This window comes from Anomaloglossus baeobatrachus, chromosome 6, assembly GCF_048569485.1.
Source record: "Anomaloglossus baeobatrachus isolate aAnoBae1 chromosome 6, aAnoBae1.hap1, whole genome shotgun sequence".
Classification (NCBI taxonomy): Eukaryota; Metazoa; Chordata; class Amphibia; order Anura; family Aromobatidae; genus Anomaloglossus; species Anomaloglossus baeobatrachus.
The window spans coordinates 294,050,083-294,073,264 of NC_134358.1; the positions used below are offsets into that span (position 1 = coordinate 294,050,083).

The window sequence follows — 23,182 nt, forward strand, 5'->3', positions numbered from 1 at the left end:
GACTGACCGCATGCCCACAAATGCTAACTTTCATAACTAAATAGCGGTCACGTGTGCGGACGAGAGGCGGCTCTGTGCCGAATGTCGTATGCCTATAATGCCCATCAGATGCGCAGCGCTTCGGGCACCACAGGCAGAAAATAAAACTGGCCGCGCCTGCCTGCTGTGGGGTGTGCCTGCTGTAGCATCTGCCTGCTTTCTGTAGAGTTTGCCTGCTGTAGCATCTGCCTGCTTTCTGTAGAGTGTGCCTGCTTTCTGTAGAGTGTGCCTGCTGTAGGACCTGCCTGCTGTATGATCTGCCTGCCTTCTGTAGAGTTTGCCTGCTATAGGACCTGACTGATGTGCAAAGGTCTTGTCTAATGTAGGTCCAGCCTGCTGTAAGACATGCCTGCTGTAAGACATGCCTGCTGTAAGACATGCCTGCTGTAGGTCCTGCCTGATGTGCAAAGGTCTTGTCTAATGTAGGCTCTGCCGGCTGTAAGACCTGCCTGGTGTACGCTTTGCCTGCTGTAAGACCTGCCTGGTGTAGGCTCTGCCTGCTGTAAGACCTGCCTGGTGTACGCTTTGCCTGCTGTAAGACCTGCCTGGTGTAGGCTCTGCCGGCTGTAAGACCTGCCTGGTGTAGGCTCTGCCTGCTGTAAGAGCTGCCTGGTGTAGGCTCTGCCGGCTGTAAGACCTGCCTGGTGTAGGCTCTGCCTGCTGTAAGAGCTGCCTGGTGTAGGCTCTGCCGGCTGTAAGACCTGCCTGGTGTAGGCTCTGCCTGCTGTAAGACCTGCCTGGTGTACGCTTTGCCTGCTGTAAGACCTGCCTGGTGTAGGCTCTGCCGGCTGTAAGACCTGCCTGGTGTAGGCTCTGCCTGCTGTAAGACCTGCCTGGTGTAGGCTTTGCCTGCTGTAAGACCTGCCTGGTGTAGGCTCTGCCGGCTGTAAGACCTGCCTGCTGTAGGCTCTGCCGGCTGTAAGACCTGCCTGGTGTAGGCTCTGCCGGCTGTAAGACCTGCCTGGTGTAGGCTCTGCCTGCTGTAAGACCTGCCTGGTGTAGGCTCTGCCGGCTGTAAGACCTGCCTGGTGTAGGCTCTGCCTGCTGTAAGACCTGCCTGCTGTAGGCTCTACCGGTTGTAAGACCTGCCTGGTGTAGGCTCTGCCTGCTGTAAGACCTGCCTGCTGTAGGCTCTGCCGGCTGTAAGACCTGCCTGGTGTAGGCTCTGCCTGCTGTAAGACCTGCCTGCTGTAGGCTCTACCGGTTGTAAGACCTGTCTGGTGTAGGCTCTGCCTGCTGTAAGACCTGCCTGCTGTAGGCTCTGCCGGCTGTAAGACCTGCCTGCTGTAGGCTCTGCCTGCTGTAAGACCTGCCTGCTGTAGGCTCTGCCGGCTGTAAGACCTGCCTGGTGTAGGCTCTGCCTGCTGTAAGACCTGCCTGCTGTAGGCTCTGCCGGCTGTAAGACCTGTCTGGTGTAGGCTCTGCCTGCTGTAAGACCTGCCTGTTGTAGGGCCTTATCCACTGGAGAAAACGTAGGAATAATGCCTGATAAATTGATTAAAATTAAAAATTATTTATTGTGCGTATTCATGAATAGACAGTGATCCAAACAAATTTAAAAACAAGAAGAGGGGAATGGTGACACCACGCCCGTGGTACAAAAGTATAGAATTCAGATGCAGAATCTACATAAGTCAGGTGGAGAGCATATAAAGTGCAAGTGTAGTACAACACTAGATTTATACTTCATATGGAAGAATCCACTATGAACTAAGACATAAACAGTGCACATCATACACAGCACACAGATGTTTGGTAACCAGTCTCCAAAAAAGCCCCATGTCAAATAAAGTAGTGCGACAATGGGCTTATCACAATGGATATAGATATAAGGAGCCAGAGAGGAGATGGAAAGGAAGTAAAAAAAGTGCTCATAAAAAAATCAGGTCTGCATACCCATAAGGAAATGGTGGTCAGTCCAGGTGGACATCTAATGGATGCGGCAATTCCGGGCGGCTGCTGGCTGATATTGTTAGGGTGGTTGGCTCCCCATAACGTGGGGCTCCGCATCCTGAGAATACCAGCCTTCAGCCGTGTGGCTTTACCTTAGCTGGTATCAAAATTGGGGGAACCGCACGCCGTTTTTTTAAAATTATTTATTTATTGTACTGCACTACACAGACTCGCCCACCGGCAGCTGTGATTGGTTGCAGTGAGACAGCTGTCACTCAGTGTGTGGAGGCGCGTCTGACTGCAACCAATCATAGGCGCCAGTGGGCGGGGGAAGCAGTGAATACTAGATGGAATAATGATCGGCCGGCATTTTCAAAAGCAGAAGCCGCCAGAGCAGTGTGACAGCCGTGCAGCGCCGCGCCCGTGATCGGTGAGTATGAGATTGGGCGAGAAAGGGAGAGACCGACCGACAGAGAGAGATAGAGAGACCAGGAGTGATTTTATACGATTTAGATCGTTCTCCTGAACATCCTGAGCATGCTCAGTAGAACGTGACAGAATCCGGCAGCAGATTCCACTGCTTAGCGCATTGTGGCGGAATCCGCCACCATAGACAATCATTAGACATTGTTTTAACAACACCAAAAACGCTACATACTGCGTTCCCTCCGCCTGGCAGTCAGTCAAAATAACGACTCAGCGTTGGCCAGCCGATGCAACGCAGACACTTGCGTCACAGTGCGTTGTCAATATAAGTCTATGGAGAATAGCGCAGTCCGTTAACGGACTGCACTATTTTCCATAGCGGCGGATTGCGATGAACGCAAGTGTGAAAGCAGCCTGATGGGAACTTTGATCCTCGGTAGAGCTGAGCAGCAGTGAGTGCGCATGATCTACTGATGCCCCATTAATTCCCTATGGGGGTGCCGAGTGCTGCACTTGACTTTTCCCAGCAGCCACATAGAGAATGAACAGAGCGGTGGGCGGGTGTCCGACCTGCCCCCCCATTTTGTAACGAGGATAAAAGCACCCCAGTCCCAGACAGTGCTTAGATTTCCCCCATCAACAAGTTACCACCTTTCCCATTTTATCTTAACCCCTTTACATGAAGTATTTTAGAAGGTGGCATTACTGTGGCCATTTAGATCTACAGGTTCTTCATATAGTTTCACAATCCCTCCATGAAAGACGCTGTTTCTGCATTTCACAAGTACATAGCGTGAAAACCTGCCACCAAACAGTGCCTGGAGGCTGCAAAGCATAGACGATATGCTAGGGAAATATGCCCTCATCAAACATGGCCGCCGCTGGCTTCCAGACCACTAGTTACGACGTCACTAGCGAGCGATGCACATTCGTCGCTTTAGCTCTGTCGGCTTCCGTAGTGACGTCATCAGTGCGGCCAGGTGTGGGAAAGCTCTATCTACACGTGTTGTCGTGTGTATCATATTGGCGCAGTGTGATAGTAGCTCGGCACCCAGGACCGTGCCAAGATATTCATAAGGCGCTGCTGCCAATCACTGTGCGGGGTGATGGGGCGCAGAAACCGGCGCAACCGGAAGAGAGATCGGCTCCCGGCAGTGCAGAGGACCCCCGAAGAGGAGGAGGCGAGGCGCAAGGCGAGAGAGCAGGCGGTAAGCTCAGCTGGGCTGTATAGGCGGTCAGTCTTGTTGTGAGCCCCCCCCGCGAGCAGGGGATGCTTGGTATGGTCCATGCATGGTGGCAGATGCCCCAAGTGGTGGGTCCTCTGCTTGACAGCACTGAATAAAGGACTTCCCTGATCCATGTCCCCAGCCGTCCCATCATTATAACGCTGCAGCCAATCGTCAGCCTCTGATCGGCCTCCACAATTCCTTCGGTGCTGACTTTTGTGCTGGATTAAGGTGACCTAATGTCATATGAGCATCAGGGACATCCAAGGAGCGGGAGGGGCGTATGTAGACATGCAGATCCGCACACATGGAATAGTGTGGCCGTGGGCTTATTCCGTGCCCCCAGAGATCAGACATTTAGCTCCTGGAGATGGGTGAGGAGCGCCTATGATGACACTGTTGGGGCATCTTCTCATAGAGCTCTGTGTTGTGCTCTTCCTGGAAATGTACAGCTATATGAAGTAGGATGTGACCAATTCCCCTTTTCAGTAGGGTGCGTGTACCGTCTGGTGCTACCGGCATTGCTGGACAGTGGATCTGTCACCAGACTTATACATTGTATCTCATAAATCTGATGAGGCTGATGTACACAACACTACATATGAGAGTGGCTGTATACTTCCAATGTCTAAATGCACATCTCAATCTCGGAATTGTCACCTTTCAGGGAGGATTATACAGCCGTTCTGCTTGGATTGTCAACGCAAGATCACCAGCCTCCTCAGGTCTAAGCGATCGATACAATTGGGAAATTGGAATTCAATATATAACATCTTATCTCCATCTTATAAAGGACTGAATATTGCTACAATAAGCCTTTGCGTTAGATTCAGGGAAATGGGAACCTGTAGGACTCCCCCCGATCTTGAGACTGAGGAGACGCAGCCCTTTTACCCCTCTTTCCTGCACAGACGCGGTTCTGGCCATCCGCCATGCTGTGAACTGTATTCTGCATCTATGTTCCATTCATTGGCTAACCTTGTATTGTGCTTGTCTCTAAGGCCTGGGAAAGCGGCTATGCTGAAATTATCAAGGAAAACAAGCTATTTGAGCAATACTACCAGGAGCTGAAGATCGTACCAGAGGGGGAATGGGAGCAGTTCATGTCTGCAATGCGGGAGCCGCTCCCAGCCACTATACGGATCACTGGATATAAAAGGTATTTGAGTGTGCAGCGGCCTCCAAAGCCGGTATATGGGGTGTGGTGTGGGCTGGGTTATGCAGAGGTCAACATTCAGAAATCTAATAGACCTGCAGCAGAGAAAACAGATTTTCTGAAAACTGCAGCAAGCAGCCCAGTAAATGCCCATAGCTTGATGTCAATGGCGTTGCAGGGAATACTTGCAGACAGATTCTCTTTAGATTCAGTAGTGGATGGAGGTGGACCTGTCAAGGGAGGAATTTTGGGTCAAGACTGCTAATGGAGTCTTCATTTAGGATCCAGAGACGGTGCCCCATTAATGCTGTATACCAGTGCCGATATATATCAATGTATATAAGACAAAGAACACAGACATGCTCTCTTTTCAGCCAGCATCACCCACTGAGCTCGTATATTACGATAGATCCAATTATACAGTAAGTAAGCATAAATAACCTTGAAACTAACGAAGGAGTGTGTTCACTCCCCAATTTCTCTCATCCCTCCTGCCCTCCCGTACATTCCTTTTGTGTGAACATTACTGATAAGAGTTTATAGCTTCACATTCTGGTTTCATCATCTTTAGTTAACTCCTTCATAATTATACAACTTTGAATTATACTATAGGTCTGTGCAATTGCTACACAGACAGACAGATAATTTTGCATCTACATCTACATTTTGATTTAGTTATATACACAGATATTCTTATTACGTTTGAACAAACAAGCTATAGCTCAGTGCCACCTCCACAGACCTAAATAAAATATATTTCTCCCAATTGTTTTCTGCCCTAAATGGATGCTGTTTTATTCATTTATCCTGTTTAGAAGTGTATAATTGTTTTATTTGGAATTAATGGAAGCTCTAACATTTTTTTTTTTTTTTTTTTTTTTTTTATATTTATTCTTTAAATATGCACTTTCTTCGGCGCTCTATTGGGAGACCCAGACGATTGGGTGTATAGCACTGCCTCCGGAGGCCACACAAAGCAATTACACTAAAAAGTGTAAGGCCCCTCCCCTTCTGGCTATACACCCCCAGTGGGATCACTGGCTCACCAGTTTTCTGCTTTGTGCGAAGGAGGTCAGACATCCACGCATAGCTCCACTGTTTGTAGTCAGCAGTAGCTGCTGGCTCTATCGGATGGAAGAAAAGAGGGCCCATATAGGGCCCCCAGCATGCTCCCTTCTCACCCGTGATGGTGCTTGTAAGGTTGAGGTACCTATTGCTGGTACGGAGGCTGGAGCCCACATGCTGTTTTCCTTCCACATCCCCCTGAGGGGCTCTGTGGAAGTGGGATCCTGCCGGCCCCCAAGCCCTGGGGCCGGGCTCCATCCACAGACCCATAGAACCTGCTGGATTGGGAGCGGGAGTGCCGTTCAGGGACATGGCCCTGCAACTTCAGGTACTCTGTGTCCCCGGCAGGCACGGACACTCTCAGGGCTTGCTGAGCGTTATAGTGCGCCGGGGACAGTGGCGCTGTACGCTGGGGGTTAGGTCACTGCAGCTTTGCTGAGTGACGATTGTGTGTTGGGAACTACTGCGCCGACCGCTCCTGGAGCGGCGGCGCAGCTGCGACTTGTAGTGCGCCGGGGGCTTGGCGCCGACCGCGCTTGTACGGCGGCGGCGTTTTTAACTTTAGCCCCCGGCTTCTGCGGCCTAGCGCCGCTTCGTTCCCGCCCCCACCCTGTCAATCAGGGTAGGGGAGAGACGCTGCTCAATGGCTGCGCCGAGGGCTGGAGCCTTATTTACATGCTCCAGCCCTCTCACTAGGCACAAGGGGAAGCAGACTTCCCGCTCTTCGTCGGTGTACGCCCAGGGCCCGCCCCCCCTCTCCACAAGGACGCCGGCAGCCATTACACATGCGATCTGGCTGGAAGGAGGCAGCAGGCTCTGGGAGACCCAGACTAGAGGGATTTCTGGCGACCACACACCGCTCCTAAGCGGGTGGTAAGCTGCACAGTAGTGCAGGCCCCACTAGTGCCTCAGTGATATATTAGTGTACTTCTTTATTGGTACTATATATATATATATATATATTCTGGCTGGACACTCTGTACTGCTCTGAGGACGCAGCAACATGTCATCCGCAAAACGCAAGGCTGCCAAGGCACGGGCTGTGTACACTGTTTGTACTGCATGTGGGGCTAATCTACCAGCAGGCTCCAATGATTCACATTGTGTGCAATGTTCAGTCCCAGTGGCACTTCGCCAGCCAGAGCCTATTGTGGTGGTAGCCCAGGCAGAGACGCCTGTGAACCCTGCCCCGGTGACGGGGACAGACTTTGCAGTGTTTGCTGATAAAATGTCTGAGGCTATGACAAGGATCCTGGAGACCTTGCAGGCCAGGCCAGTTCCTCAGACTATGGACACTGCTGTGGCTATGCTCACTGGTCCCCCTCAGTTAGAACTAATCCGTACTTCAAGGGGGTCTCAAGCATCACAGGCTGAAGTCTCTGACTCAGATGACAGTCCCAGGCAGCCTAAGCGTGCTCGCTGGGAAAGACCCTCGACGTCAGGTGGCATACATCAATCACCAGGGCGGGACTCGCAGTCGGCAAGCCTTCCAGGAAGTCCGGCGCATTATGATGTGGGTGGAAGCCACGGCCTCCACCATATCCGCAGTTCACATCCCCGGCGTAGAAAACTGGGAAGCAGACTTCCTCAGTCGCCAGGGCATGGACGCAGGGGAATGGTCCCTTCACCCGGACGTGTTTCAGGAAATCTGTCGCCGATGGGGAAGGCCGGACGTCGATCTAATGGCGTCTCGGCACAACAACAAGGTCCCAACCTTCATGGCACGGTCTCGCGATCAAAGAGCTCTAGCAGCAGACGCCCTAGTGCAAGATTGGTCGCAGTTCCGGCTCCCTTATGTGTTTCCACCTCTGGCACTCTTGCCCAGAGTGCTACGCAAGATCAGATCCGACTGCAGCCGCGTCATACTCGTCGCTCCAGACTGGCCGAGGAGGGCGTGGTATCCGGATCTGTGGCATCTCACGGTCGGCCAACCGTGGGCGCTGCCAGACCGACCAGACTTACTGTCCCAAGGGCCGTTTTTCCATCGGAATTCTGCGGCCCTCAACCTGACTGCGTGGCCATTGAGTCCTGGATCCTAGAGTCTTCAGGCTTATCCCAAGGGGTCGTTGCCACCATGAGACAGACTAGGAAGCCCACGTCTGCTAAGATCTACCACAGAACGTGGAGGATATTCTTATCCTGGTGCTCTGCTCAGGGAGTGTCTCCCTGGCCATTTGCATTACCTATCCTTCTTTCTTTCCTCCAATCTGGGTTAGAAAAAGGTTTGTCGCTCGGCTCCCTTAAAGGGCAAGTCTCGGCGCTATCTGTCTTTTTTCAGAAGCGTCTAGCTCGACTTTCCAAGGTGCGCACGTTCCTGCAGGGGGTTTGTCATATCGTACCCCCGTACAAGCGACCGTTAGATCCATGGGATCTGAACAGGGTACTAGTTGCCCTCCAGAAGCCGCCCTTCGAGCCTCTGAGGGAGGTTTCACTTTCTAGGCTATCACAGAAAGTGGCTTTTCTGGTAGCGATCACATCTCTTCGGAGAGTGTCTGAGCTGGCAGCGCTGTCATCCAAGGCTCCCTTCCTGGTCTTCCACCAGGACAAGGTAGTGCTGCGCCCCATTCAGGAGTTTCTCCCGAAGGTGGTATCCTCTTTTCATCTTAATCAGGATATCTCTTTGCCTTCGTTTTGTCCTCATGCAGTTCATCGGTATGAGAAGGATTTACATTTGTTAGATCTGGTGAGAGCACTCAGAATCTACATTTCCCGCACAGCGCCCCTGCGCCGTTCGGATGCACTCTTTGTCCTTGTCGCTGGTAAGCGCAAGGGGTCGCAGGCTTCTAAGGCCACCCTGGCTCGATGGATCAAAGAACCAATTCTTGAAGCCTACCGTTCTGCGGGGCTTCAGGTTCCGTCAGGGCTAAAGGCCCATTCTACCAGAGCCGTGGGTGCGTCCTGGGCATTGCGACACCAGGCTACGGCTCAACAGGTGTGCCAGGCAGCTACCTGGTCGAGTCTGCACACTTTCACCAAACATTATCAGGTGCATACCTATGCTTCGGCGGACGCCAGCCTAGGTAGAAAAGTCCTGCAGGCGGCAGTTGCCTCCCCGTAGGGGAGGGCTGTCTTGCAGCTCTAACATGAGGTATTTCTTTACCCACCCAGGGACAGCTTTTGGACGTCCCAATCGTCTGGGTCTCCCAATAGAGCGCCGAAGAAGAAGGGAATTTTGTTACTTACCGTAAATTCCTTTTCTTCTAGCTCTTATTGGGAGACCCAGCACCCGCCCTGTTGTCCTTCGGGATTTTTGGTTTGTTTGCGGGTACACATGTTGTTCATGTTGAACGGTTTTCAGTTCTCCGATGTTTCTCGGAGTGAATTTGTTTAAACCAGTTATTGGCTTTCCTCCTTCTTGCTTTTGCACTAAAACTGGTGAGCCAGTGATCCCACTGGGGGTGTATAGCCAGAAGGGGAGGGGCCTTACACTTTTTAGTGTAATTGCTTTGTGTGGCCTCCGGAGGCAGTGCTATACACCCAATCGTCTGGGTCTCCCAATAAGAGCTAGAAGAAAAGGAATTTACGGTAAGTAACAAAATTCCCTTCTTTTTTTATATAGTCATGCCAAAGAAATCTTACACTGTCTGAAAGAGAAATACTTCAAGGAGCTACAGAATATAGAGGTTGATGGCCAGAAGATAGAAGCCCCTCAACCACTTCACTGGTGAGACATTTTTGCTATGAGATTTTAAGTTTTGGATATACATAAAGAATACAATGTTTGGACAATGTAGTTTCTAAATTTCACCTTGCATGTAGGATGTGTGTGTGATCAGCTAGGTTCTGTTAAGTGGTACGCTCCTCCCAAAAACAACTTTAGTCTCACAGCAGTCATTGTGAGGGCAGGGCTGTACAGCATAGCTAATCTTTGTCTCATTACAAACACCATTGCAGCGCTCATGTCCCTGCAGTCAGTGTGGTGGTGGGACAATACAGCAGAGCTAATCTTTGTCTCATTACAAGCACCATTGCAGCGCTCATCTCAGTGCTGTCAGCTCTTATATATTCTGCTCTCTAGATGACGACTGCCCTGAGATGAAAGCTGCAGAAGCGTATGTAATCACTCTTATTTCAGCTCTGCTCTCAGCCCTTTGTAATCACGCATAGCTTTTGAGAGCAGATTCTGTCATTGCATTTCTCACACCAAGAAGCCTGCTGTAAGCTTTTGTGGTGGCGTGTTCTTCTTTTCCTCCTGTGTGTTGTTACCCTCCTATGATTGGTCACCCTTATGCAGGAGAAGTATACACCCAGATATGATTGGGCAACCTCATAGAGGGAGATAAATCTCACATTCCCAATAAAAAAAACTGTCAATTCCCCTTGCCCAAAACATAAACTATTTCCTAAATGTTACAAGCTAATATCTCTGCAATGTATGTACATGAGAAATTAAAATGTAAAAACTAAGGTTTTTTTTTCCAGCTCTTCATCCACTGTTCCATGATGTAGCCAGTAATGTTGAGTTCTCTTTGAGTCGAGTAGGCCGAATGTTCTGACAGCTTTACTCGAGTAACAAGTGTAGTCTAAAGGCTACTTTACACGCTGCGATATCGGTCCCGATATCGCTAGCATGGGTACCCGCCCCCATCTGTTGTGCGACATGGGCAAATCGCTGCCTGTGCCGCACAACATCGCGCAGACCCGTCACACATACTTACCTGCCCGGCGACGTCGCTGTGACCGGCGAACCGCCTCCTTTCTAAGGGGGCGGTCCGTGCGGCGTCACAGTGACGTCACTGAGCGGCCGCCCAATAGAAGCGGAGGGGCGGAGATGAGTGGCCGGAACATCCCGCCCACCTGCTTCCTTCCTCATAGCGGCCGGGAGGCAGGTAAGGAGAGCTTCCTCGTTCCTGCGGCGTCACACTTAGCTTGGTACCCTGACCTGCTCCTTCTGTCCGTAGAGGTGCCGTGGCATCTTCCGGACTGTCCAGACCTTCTCTCACAAGGTCCGTTTTTCCGCCTGAATTCTGCGGCTCTCAAATTGACGGCGTGGCTCTTGAGTCCTGGATCTTGACGGCTTCTGGTATCCCTCCTGAAGTCATCTCCACTATGACTCGGGCCCGTAAGTCTTCCTCCGCCAAGATCTATCACAGGACTTGGAAAATTTTCCTGTCCTGGTGTCGCTCTTCCGGCCATCCTCCTTGGCCATTTTCCTTGCCGACCCTTCTGTCTTTTCTACTGTCCGGTCTGCAGCTGGGACTGTCCCTCAACTCTCTCAAGGGACAAGTCTCAGCTCTGTCAGTGCTGTTCCAGCGGCGTCTCGCCCGGCTGGCTCGGGTGCGCACCTTCATGCAGGGCGCGTCTCACATCATTCCGCCTTACCGGCGGCCCTTGGATCCCTGGGACCTCAATTTGGTTCTCACGGTTTTGCAGAAACCCCCCTTTGAGCCTCTTGTTTCGGCTTTCACAGAAAGTGGTCTTTCTAGTGGCCATAACTTCCCTCAGGAGAGTCTCCGATTTGGTTGCGCTCTCTTCGGAGTCACCTTTTTTGGTTTTTCATCAAGACAAGGTGGTTCTCCGTCCGACTCCGGACTTTCTTCCTAAGGTGGTCTCTCCTTTCCACCTTAACCAGGACATTACCCTACCTTCCTTTTGTCCGGCTCCTGTTCATCGCTTTGAAAAAGCGCTGTGTGCTCTCCGGATCTATCTGCCTCGCACCGCTGCTCTTAGGCGGTGCACTTCTCTTTTTGTGCTAACCACAGGTCGGCGCAAGGGCCTCTCTGCTTCTAAGCCGACCTTAGCCCGTTGGATTAGGTCGACCATTTCGGACTCCTACCAGTGTTCTCAGGTGCCTCCCCCGCCGGGGATCAAGGCACACTCGACCAGAGCTGTCAGTGCCTCTTGGGCTTTCAGGCACCAGGCTACGGCTCAACAAGTCTGTCAGGCTGCCACTTGGACTAGCCTGCATACCTTCTCGAAGCACTACCAAGTGCATGCTCATGCTTCGGCAGATGCGAGCTTGGGCAGACGCATCCTTCAGGCGGCTGTCGCCCATTTGTGAAGTTAGGTTCTGCCTACTTCTTAGTTTTTCTGTTTATTTCCCACCCATGGACTGCTTTGAGACGTCCCATGGTCTGGGTCTCCCATAGGAACGATAAAGAAAAAGAGAATTTTGTTTACTTACCGTAAATTCTTTTTCTTATAGTTCTGTATTGGGAGACCCAGCTCCCTCCCTGTTGCCTGTTGGCAATTTCTTGTTCCGCGTGTTTTCACCGGCTGTTGTTGTTTTCTTGTCTCCGGTTGTTCCGGTTTTTGCTCTGTTTTTACTTGTGGGTGTCTATTCTCCTTCAGCTTTTGCACTAAACTGGCTAGATCTGGTTCTCCAGGGGGTGTATAAGCTCAGAGGGAGGAGCTACACTTTTAAGTGTAGTACTTTGTGTGTCCTCCGGAGGCATAAGCTAAACACCCATGGTCTGGGTCTCCCAATACGGAACTATAAGAAAAAGAATTTACGGTAAGTAACAAAATTCTCTTTTTTCTTCTAGTCCCATAGCGAATGAGTAGAGCGGCAGTCGAACACGGACATTGCGCTCCATTCTATTAGGAAAATGAGGAAAGTTTTCCGTTCTTTAGATCAGTACCGGTTCCAGCATTTTGACCGCCAGCAATCTATAATTTCTCACATATTCCTAGGATAGATGATGTCTTATCTTCACAGTACAACCTCTTTAACATTGATATATATCTATGTATTCTAATTTGAGTTACTGCAAATGACATACTCCTTGACTACAATACTCCATCAGATTCCTACAAGGTGTATATTATCCCTGATGTAGTATTTGTAGCACTATAATGCTGCATTGTGCTCCCCCTTGGAGCAAACTAATAGTCCTTTACCCTCCATGTAGGTACCCGGATGAGCTTGCTTGGCACACTAACTTAAGCAGAAAGATAATTCGCAAGTCCCCTGAACTGGAGAAATTTCATCAGTTTCTTATTAGTGAGACGGAGTCGGTAAGTTATCCTTTGAGCAATTTTTTTAATCTTTTATAATTTGTTTTTTCTTTTTCTAATGTCCATCATTCACACATATACAAACTCTTACCTTTCAAGGCTATAGAAATAGCCTCACCATAAAGATTGTCAAGTCGGATCTTAATGGATTACTTCTGTGCTACTTCTTGTGTCTTTAGGGCAATATAAGTCGCCAAGAGGCAGTCAGTATGATCCCTCCTATTCTTCTCAATGTGCAACCACATCACAAGGTAAGATGCAGTCAAGACCAGAGTATTAACTCCTTACTGCTGGTGCCAATATTGACATTAATGACCAAGCCTCATTTTTCAAGTAAGACTCGTGCCATTTTATATGGTAATATATCCCAGAGATTCTGACATGAGGTAATAGGAGAACATGGACCTTGTAATTTCTTCTGAATATTAAAAAACCCTGTATGTGGCCAAAAACATTTGTTTGGGTACATATATCCAAGGCCTGCCATGTACCCATGTACATGGCACGGCGCTCCTTCACTTCCAAGGCCTGCCATGTACATGGGTACATGGCAGGCCTTGGAAGTGAAGGAGCCCTGTTTGTTTTTTAGCTGGAATACAACGCAGACAACCTGTTGCATTGCAGAACTGCTAAGGTGCCAAAAAAGCAGAATTCTCATAAAAACACTTTTGTATGTACAGAGCCCCCAGCAGCAGGAATGTCTCCTATAAATGACTCCATTTTGGAAGCTAAACCTCAGAAGGAATTGATCTAGGGGCTGTATTGAGAATTTTGAACCCACATAGCCGTCAAAAAACAAAAATAATCCCCATGTTTTTCCCCTAACATGTAGCTATATCTCCAAATGTTTAATTTTCACCAGTGGTAATTAGAGAAAATTGATGCCACGGCTTGATATGAGGTGTTTCCATGTTTGAAAGAAATTATATGTGATTGTACTCTACTACACGACAGGGCTTGGAAGTGAAGGAATATCATTTTGGAAGACCTAGACTGCTCAAGGAGTTCATCTATACAGTGCCTTGCGAAAGTATTCGGCCCCCTTGAATGTTTCAACCTTTTCCCACATTTCAGGCTTCAAACATAAAGATAAAAAATAAAAATTTTATGGTGAAGAATCAACAACAAGTGGGACACAATTGTGAAGGTGACCAAAATTTATTGCTGATTTTAAACTTTTATAAAAAATAAATAACTGATAACTGGGGCGTACAATATTATTCATCCCCTTTAAGTTACTACTTTGTAGCGCCACCTTTTGTTGCGATTACAGCTGCAAGTCGCTAGGGGTATGTGTCTGTCAGTTTTGCACATCGAGAGACTGAAATTCTTGCCCATTCTTCCTTTGCAAACAGCTCGAGCTGAGTCAGGTTGGATGGAGAGCGTTTGTGAACAGCAGTTTTCAGCTCTTTCCACAGATTCTCGATTTGGATTCAGGTCTGGACTGTGACTTGGCCATTCTAACACCTGGATACGTTTATTTGTGAAGATTTTCCTTTGTTTGGGATCATTGTCTTGTTGAAAGACAAAATCTCTGTCCCAGTCTCAGGTCTTTTGCAGACTCAAACAGGTTTTCTTCAAGAATGGTCCTGTATTTGGCTCCATCCATCTTCCCATCAATTTTAACAATCTTCCCTGTCTCTGCTGAAGAAAGGTAGGCCCAAACCATATGCTGCCACCACCATGTTTGACAGTGGGGATGGTGTGTTCAGGGTGATGAGCTGTGTTGCTTTTACGCCCAACATATTGTTTGGCATTGTGCCCAAAAAGTTTGATTTTGGTTTCATCTGACCAGAGCACCTTCTTCCACATGTTTGGTGTGTCTCCAGGTGGCTTGTGGCAAACTTTAAATGACACTTTTTATGGATCTTTGAGAAATGGCTTTCTCCTTGCCACTCTTCCATAAAGGCCAGATTTGTGCAGTGTACGACTGATTGCTGTCCTATGGACAGACTCTCCCACCTCAGCTGTAGATCTCTGCAGTTCATCCAGAGTGATCATGGGCCTCTTGGCTGCATCTCTGATCAGTCTTCTCCTTGTTTGAGATGAAAGTTTGGATGGACGGGTCTTGATAGATTTGCAGTGGTATGATACTTCCATTTCAATATGATCGCTTGCACAGTGCTTCTTAGGATGTTTAACGTTGTGGAAATCTTTTTGTAACCAAATCCGGCTTTAAACTTCTCTACAGTATCACAGACCTGCCTGTTGTGTTCCTTGCTCTTCATGATGCTCTCTGTGCTTTAAACAGAACACTGAGACTATCACAGAGCAGGTGCATTTATACGGAGACTTGATTACACACAGGTGGCTTATATTTATCATCATCAGTCATTTAGGATAACATTGGATCATTCAGAGATCCTCAATGAACTTCTGGAGTGAGTTTGCTGCACTGAAAGTAAAGGGGCCGAATAATATTGCACGCCCCAATTTTCAGTTTTATTATTTTTTTTACAAAAGTTTAAAATAAGCAATAAATTTCGTTCAACTTCAGAATTGTGTCCCACTTGTTGTTGATTCTTCACCAGTACATTAAAATTTTTATCTTTTATGTTTGAAGCCTGAAATGTGGGAAAAGGTTGAGAAATTCAAGGGGGGCGAATACTTCCGCAAGGCACTGTGTATCGGTGTAGTGAGCGTTTTGAACCCACAGCTGACTCAAGGAATTATATAGCATTGAGTCGCTGAAATAAAAAAAATACCGTATATGCCGGCGTATAAGACGACTGGGCGTATAAGACTACCCCCAACTTCTGCCCTAAAAATATAGAATTTGGGATATACTCACTGTATAAGACTACCCCGCTCCCAAATGAAAAAAAGTCTGCTTTGATTGCAACATGTTAATTTTAATTCCGCGAGAGCCGTACAATATGTTTTTAAAGGGCCATTGACAGATCAATCGCTCCAATGTTCACTTAGTACAGCAAGGAATGCTCCTCCCTGCTGTATAAAGCCACAACTGGACTGAAACAATGGTACTACACTCTGCTACAAACAGACACACACAACTCTGCTACAAACAGACAAACACACACAACTCTGCTACATGCAGACAAACACACACAACTCTTCTACATACAGACAAACACATACAACTCTGCTACATACAGACAAACACATACAACTCTGCTACATACAGACAAACACAACTCTGCTACAAACAGACAAACACATACAACTCTGCTACATACAGACAAACACACACAACTCTGCTACAAACAGACAAACACACACAACTCTGCTACAAACAGACAAACACACACAACTCTGCTACAAACAGACAAACACACACAACTCTGCTACATGCAGACAAACACACACAACTCTTCTACATACAGACAAACACATACAACTCTGCTACATACAGACAAACACATACAACTCTGCTACAAACAGACAAACACATACAACTCTGCTACAAACAGACAAACACATACAACTCTGCTACATACAGACAAACACATACAACTCTGCTACATACAGACAAATACACACAACTCTGCTACATACAGACAAACACATACAACTCTGCTACATACAGACAAATACACACAACTCTGCTGCTCTGTGGGGCCTGCACCCGCGGCTCGGCGGGTACAGCACCCGCGGCATCGGCGGGGGGGGCGGATTGGCAGGGCATACATCTGGGGGGTTAGAAGCAGCTCACTGGGGCCCATAATGGGCACAAGTCCCCCTGTGTTAGATATCTCCCCCATAGTGCTGCCCATGGCCCCTATATAGATCGCACAAGTCCCCCTGTGTCAGATATGGCCCCTAGGCTGCTGCCCAAAGTAAAATAAAACCCTCTTTCCTTATCTCCTGTCTGCTCCGTGCTTCTGTTCTTCCACTTCCTGGTTCTCAGTGCGGTCATGTGATCGGCACAGCAGGCTGAGCTCTCTGCCTGATCACAGTGGAAGCAGGGACACAGGGAGAAACGCTGCAGGGGGAAGTGAAGCTTTTTTATTTTAGAATGAGCAGCAGCCTGGGGGCCAAATCTAACACGGGGGGGACATGTGCGATCACAGGGGGGCGCAGGCTCATAGAATATGCACCGCTGCCCCAGCCCCTCACTGCGTGCGATTTCAGCACCATTGGAGATGGACAGCGGCTGTGCATATTATATGAGCGGGTGCAGGAGATCAAAGGATGCAGGCCGCAGCGTTCCCCTGTGCTCCAGAGCTGCTTCCACCACCTCCCCTGGACGCTGCAGTGTACATACACACCCCCCCCCCCCGTATATCCGTCGTATAAGACGACCCCCCACTGTAGCCATTATTTTAAGGGGGTAAAAAGTCGTCTTATACGCCAGTATATACGGTAGATTTTTACCATTCTGATATTTTAGCTGAAAAGTTTTGATTTTCAAAAGGGGTGGTAGGAGGAAATGGACCTCAGTTTGTTATGCTTGCGGAGCGCCAATAAAGTAAAAAGGGAGCACCATTCCTTTAACCATCTACGATATATGCTACTGTTGCTATTAGCAATAGCATTGAGGGGGTTAAGCTGTTACGCACAGCACTAATACCGATTCTGGCTGATGCAGCAGTGTTCCTATACAACTGACATTTTTGCTTGTTGGGAGTGTTATTTACTTCAGCTGTGCCTTTCTGTGGCACTGAGTAATAAGGCTTCTTAAAAGGGTTGTCCTGTCTTTTGATAAGACTACCATCACTTTGACTGCAGACTTCTGAGTCCTAACAGTGTGCGTGTCACATGCTGTCAGGATTCTTTTCATGTTACTGGCCGGAGCAGGCGGTGACGTGACACAAGTGTGCGATTTGCATACATGTAGTCACATGCCAACTAGAAGTGCTTGACCTTGCTCAATGCAAGTCTAGTCGGGATTGTGGCTGGAAGTATGCAAATCATATACTTGTGACCACGTAACTGCCCGCTCTTGGCCTCGACACTGGAGAATCCGGACAGCGTGTGGTGTCTAGATTCTCCGAAGTCTGCATATGCGTAAAGTGACTGTAGGCTTTCATCAGAAGGTTAGACAACCCCTTTAATGCCCTGTGTAAAATGGCATATTGTCAGTTAAAAACGATCCTTTGAGGATTTTCTCCTATTGGAATTGAAGTGATGTAGTAAATTATTATTTTTACTTTATATCATTCTGCTCTGTTGTTGGTATAATGACTATATATTTTTTTTCTTTGTCGCTCTATTGGGAGACCCAGACAATTGGGTGTATAGCTACTGCCTCCGGAGGCCACACAAAGTATTACACTTAAAAGTGTAAGGCCCCTCCCCTTCTGCCTATACACCCCCCGTGGGATCACGGGCTCCTCAGTTTTCATGCTTTGTGCGAAGGAGGTCAGACATCCACGCATAGCTCCACTGTTTAGTCAGCAGCAGCTGCTGACTATGTCGGATGGAAGAAAAGAGGGCCCATACTAGGGCCCCCCAGCATGCTCCCTTCTCACCCCACTTTTGTCGGCGGTGTTTGTTAAGGTTGAGGTACCCATTGCGGGTACGGAGGCTGGAGCCCACATGCTGCTTTCCTTCCCCATCCCCTTAGGGCTCTGGGTGAAGTGGGATCTTATCGGTCTCCAGGCACTGAGGCCGTGCTCCATCCACAGCCCCTGGGAATCTGCTGGACATGGAGCTGAGTATCCTCAGGGACATGGCCCTGCTACGTTGAGGTACTCTGTGTCCCCATAAAGGGGACCGCGCACAGACACACGGCAGCACTGCTGGGTGTGTTAGTGCGCCAGGGATGGCGGCGCTGCCCGCACTGGTGCCATCGCACACTACAGCGTGCTGGGTGTGTTAGAGTATTGGGGGACTGCCGCGCTAACCGCCGCTGCCATTTTTATCTCAGGCGCGGCTGGGACTTGTGGTGCGCCGGGGACTTCCGCGCCGACCAGGGCTTATATGCCGGGCCGCGCTTATCACTCTAGTCCCCGGCTTTTGCGGCCTACTCTCACTTCGTTACCGCCCACTGGCCTGCCAGTCAGGGTAAGGGCGTGACGCTGCACAGCACGGCAGCGCTGAGAGATGGAGCATGCTTTGCATACTCCACCCCTCTCACTGTACACAGTGTGAAACCGGATTCCCGCACTTTCTGGGGCACGCCCACGGCCTCCTCCTCTACACAGGACGCCGGCAGCCATTCATGTCAGTTTTTTCTGTGACTGAGAAAAGAGACAAGTTTGGGAAGACCCTGGCAGGGATTCTGGTGGTCACACAACCGCTGTGAGTGGGCGGTAAGCAGCACCTGTGGTGCTGACCCCACTAGTGCCGAAATGCACATATAGATATATGCTTGTACGCTATACATTGCACTGTTCGGTCGCACTTTTGTATTTTGGCTATATACCCTCCTTGATTGTTCGGGGGAGATAACAGCATATCGTCTGTGAAAAACAAGGGTGCAGAAGCACAGGTTTTCTATGCAGCCTGTACAGCATGTACGGCTATACTGCCGGCAGGTTCCACGGACCCCAATTGTATGCAATGCACGGCCCTTGTGGAACTTACTCAGCCGGAGTCTCTGCTAATGGTCCAGGTGATGGGGACGGAGTTTGCAGTATTTACTTCAGACTTTCTGAGACTATGGCTAAGATACTAGAAGCCTTGCAGTCCAGACCGGTCCCTCAGACCATGGGCTCTGTTGATTCATTGCCCCTGGTCCCCCCCCCCCCCCCAGTTGGTACAACAAGGTGCTCCTGGAGTGTCTCAGGGATCCCAGGGTGAGGGGTCTGACTCGGACCGCAGTCCCAGACCCCCTAAGCGACCTCGCTGGGAGCATCCCTCGACGTCACCGCATCATTCAGGGTCTCAGCATGGGGACTCTCTCTATGATAAGGCGGAGGTATCTGATCAGGATTCTGATCCTGAGAACGTTCTCTACCTGGATACACCTGATTGTGACACCGTAGTGAACGATCTTACGGCGTCCATCAATCATATGTTGGTTATTTCTCCCTCAGCTCCTACGCTGAGGAGTCAGCTTCTCAGCAGGAGAAGTTCCGTTTCAGGTTCCCCAAGCGTACATTGAGTACGCTTTCTGGATCACTCTGACTTCAGGGAGGCAGTCCAGAACCACCAGGCTTGTCCAGATATCGTTTTTTCCAAACGCCTTAAGGATACACGTTATCTCTTCCCTTTTGACGTTGTCAAGGGCTGGGTTCAGTGTTCCAATGTGGACCTCCTATCTCCAGCGGCTAAATCCTTAGTTGCAGTGGAAGATATGGCTTCACTCAAAGATGCCACTGACAGACAGATGGAGCTCTGGTTGAAATCCATCTATGAAGCTATTGCCGTGTCTTTGCTCCAGCTTTCGCAGCCGTCTGGGCGCTCCAAGCGGTCTCAGCGGCTCAAGCGCAAATTGAGGCAGTCACACGTATGTCTGCGTCGCAGGCTGCGTCTTTAACATCTCAAACGTCAGCGTTTGCGTCATACGCCATTAATGCTGTCCTGGACTCGGCGAGCCGGAAGGCGGTTGCGTCCGACAATTCAGTGGTAATACGCAGAGCCTTGTGGTTGCGGGAATGGAAGGCAGATTCTGCTTCCAAAAAGTGCCTAACCAGTTTGCCATTCTCTGGCGACCGCTTGTTTGGTGAGCGACTGGATGAAATCATCAAACAATCCAAGGGAAAGGATACATCCTTTCCTTAGGCTAAACCGATCATACCCCAACAGAGGAGGGGACAGTCGAGGTTTCGGTCCTTGCGGGGCGCAGGCAGGTCCAATTCTCCTCGTCCAAAAGGCCTCAGAAGGATCAGAGGAACTCCGACGCGTGGCGGTCTAAATCACGCCCTAAAAAGACCGCCGGAGGCGCCGCTACCAAGGCGGCTTCCTCATGACTTACGGCCTCCTCACACCGCATCCTCGGTCGGTGGCAGGCTCTCCCGCTTTTGTGACACCTGGCTGCCACAAGTAAAAGACCGTTGGGTGAGAGACATTTTGTCTCACGGTTACAGGATAGAGTTCAGCTCTCGTCCTCCGACTCGATTCTTCAGAACATCTCCGCCTCCCGAGCGAGCCAAGGCTCTGCTGCGGGCGGTGGGCATTCTGAAGGCAGAAGGAGTGGTGGTCCCGGTTCCTCTTCAGCAACAGGGTCACGGTTTCTACTCCAACCTGTTTGTGGTTCCAAAGAAGGACGGGTCCTTCTGTCCTGTTTGGACCTAAAACTGTTCAACAAACACGTAAGGACCAGGCGGTTCCGGATGGATTCCCTCCGCTCCGTCATCGCCTCAATGTCCCAAGGAGATTTCCTAGCATCGATCGATATCAGGATGCTTATCTCCACGTACCAATTGCTCCAGAGCATCCACGCTTCTTGCGCTTCGCCATAGGAGACGAACACCTTCAGTTCGCGGCACTGCCGTTCGGCCTGGCGACAGCCCCAAGGGTTTTCACCAAGGTCATGGCTACAGTAGTTGCGGTCCTCCACTCTCAGGGTCACTCAGTGATACCCTACTTAGACGATCTGCTGGTCAAGGCACCCTCTCAAGAGGCATGCCAACACAGCCTCAACGTTACTCTGGAGATTCTCCAAAGTTTCGGGTGGATCATCAATTTTCCAAAGTCAAATCTGACACCGGTCCAATCGCTGACATATCTTGGCATGGAGTTTCTTACTCTTCCAGCGATAGTGAAGCTTCCGCTGGACAAACAGCGGTCACTGCAGACAGGGGTACAATCACTCCTTCAAGGTCGGTCACACCCCTTGAGGCGCCTCATGCACTTCCTGGGGAAGATGGTGGCAGCAATGGAAGCAGTCCCTTTCGCGCAGTTTCACCTGCGTCCTCTTCAATGGGACATCCTACGCAAGTGGGACAGGATGCCGACGTCCATAGACAGGAACGTCTCCCTCTCTCAAGCAACCAAAGCTTCCCTTCGGTGGTGGCTTCTTCCCACCTCATTATCGAAAGGGAAATCTTGCCTAACCCCATCCTGGGCGGTGGTCACGACGGACGCGAGTCTGTCAGGGTGGGGAGCGATCTTTCTCCACCACAGGGCTCGGGGTACGTGGACTCAGCAAGAGTCCTCACTTCAGATCAATGTTCTGGAGATCAGGGCAGTGTATCTTGTCCTAAAAGCGTTCCAACAGTGGCTGGAAGGCAGGCAGATCCGAATTCAGTCGGACAACTCCACAGCGGTGGCTTACATCAACCACCAAGGTGGGACACGCAGTCGGCAAGCCTTCCAGGAAGTCCGGCGGATTCTGCTGTGGGTGGAAGCCACAGCACCCACCATATCCGCAGTTCACATCCCGAGCGTAGAAAACTGGGAAGCAGACTTTCTCAGTCGCCAGGGCATGGATGCAGGGGAATGGTCCCTTCACCCGGACGTGTTTCAGGAGATCTGTTGCCGCTGGGGGATGCCGGACGTCGACCTAATGGCGTCTCAGCACAACAACAAGGTCCCGGCATTCATGGCGCGGTCTCACGATCACAGAGCTCTGGCGGCAGACGCCTTCGTTCAGGATTGGTCGCAGTTTCAACTCCCTTATGCGTTCCCACCTCTGGCACTGTTGCCCAGAGTGTTACGCAAGATCAGGTCCGACTGCCGCCGCGCCATCCTCGTCGCTCCAAAATGGCCAACGAGGTCGTGGTACCCGGATCTGTGGCATCTCACGGTAGGCCAACCGGGGGAACTATCAGACCGACCAGACTTGCTGTCTCAAGGGTCGTTTTTTCCTTCTGAATTCTGCAACCCTCAACCTGATGGAGTGGCCATTGAGTCCTGGATCCTAGCATCTGCAGGGTTATCTCAAGGGGTCATTACCACTATGAGACAGGCCAGAAAACACACATCTGCCAAGATCTACCACAGAACGTGGAAGATATTCTTATCTTGGTCCTCTGCTCAGGGAGTTTCTCCCTGGCCAATTGCCTTGCCTACTTTCTTTCCTTCCTGCAATTCGGTTGGAAAAAGGTTTGTCGCTCGGTTCCCTTAACGGACAAATCTCAGCGCTCTCTGTATTTTTTTCAGAAGCGCCTAGCAAGACTACCTCAGGTACGCACGTTCCTGCAGGGGGTTTGCCGCTTAGTCCTTCCTTACAAACGACTGTTAGAACCCTGTGATTTGAACAGGGTGCTGATGGTTCTGCAGAAACCACCATTCGAGCCTATGAGGGATTTTTCTCTCTCACGCCTTTCGCAGAAAGTGGTTTTCCTAGGGGCAGTCACTTCACTTCGGAGAGTGTCTGTCGGGGCAGCATTGTCGTGCAAAGTCCCCTTCCCGGTGTCTCACCAGGTCAAGGGGTTCTGCGTCCGGTTCCGGAATTTCTCCCTAAGGTGGAATCCCCCCTTTCATCTCAATCAGGGTATCCGTACCCTCTGTTTGTCTTCATCCAGTTCACCAATGTGAAAAGGATTTGCACTTGATTAGATCTGGTGAGAGCACTCAGACTCTTCATCGATCGTACGGCGTCCCTGCGCCGCTCGGAAGCACTCTTGTC

General features: G+C 49.9%; 1 protein-coding gene across 1 annotated transcript in view; it reads left to right on the forward strand.

Moving 5' to 3' along the window:
* Window positions 1–3,397: 3,397 nt before the first annotated feature.
* Window positions 3,398–23,182, forward strand: part of NSUN2 (NOP2/Sun RNA methyltransferase 2) — a 145,043-nt gene continuing 125,258 nt past the window's right edge. Inside the window, exons 1-5 of the mRNA XM_075316510.1 lie at window positions 3,398–3,566; window positions 4,586–4,743; window positions 9,365–9,469; window positions 12,657–12,762; window positions 12,942–13,013. Of these exons, the coding sequence (XP_075172625.1) occupies window positions 3,465–3,566; window positions 4,586–4,743; window positions 9,365–9,469; window positions 12,657–12,762; window positions 12,942–13,013 (543 nt within the window). The 5' untranslated portion in view covers window positions 3,398–3,464. The remainder of the gene's footprint in view (window positions 3,567–4,585; window positions 4,744–9,364; window positions 9,470–12,656; window positions 12,763–12,941; window positions 13,014–23,182) is intronic.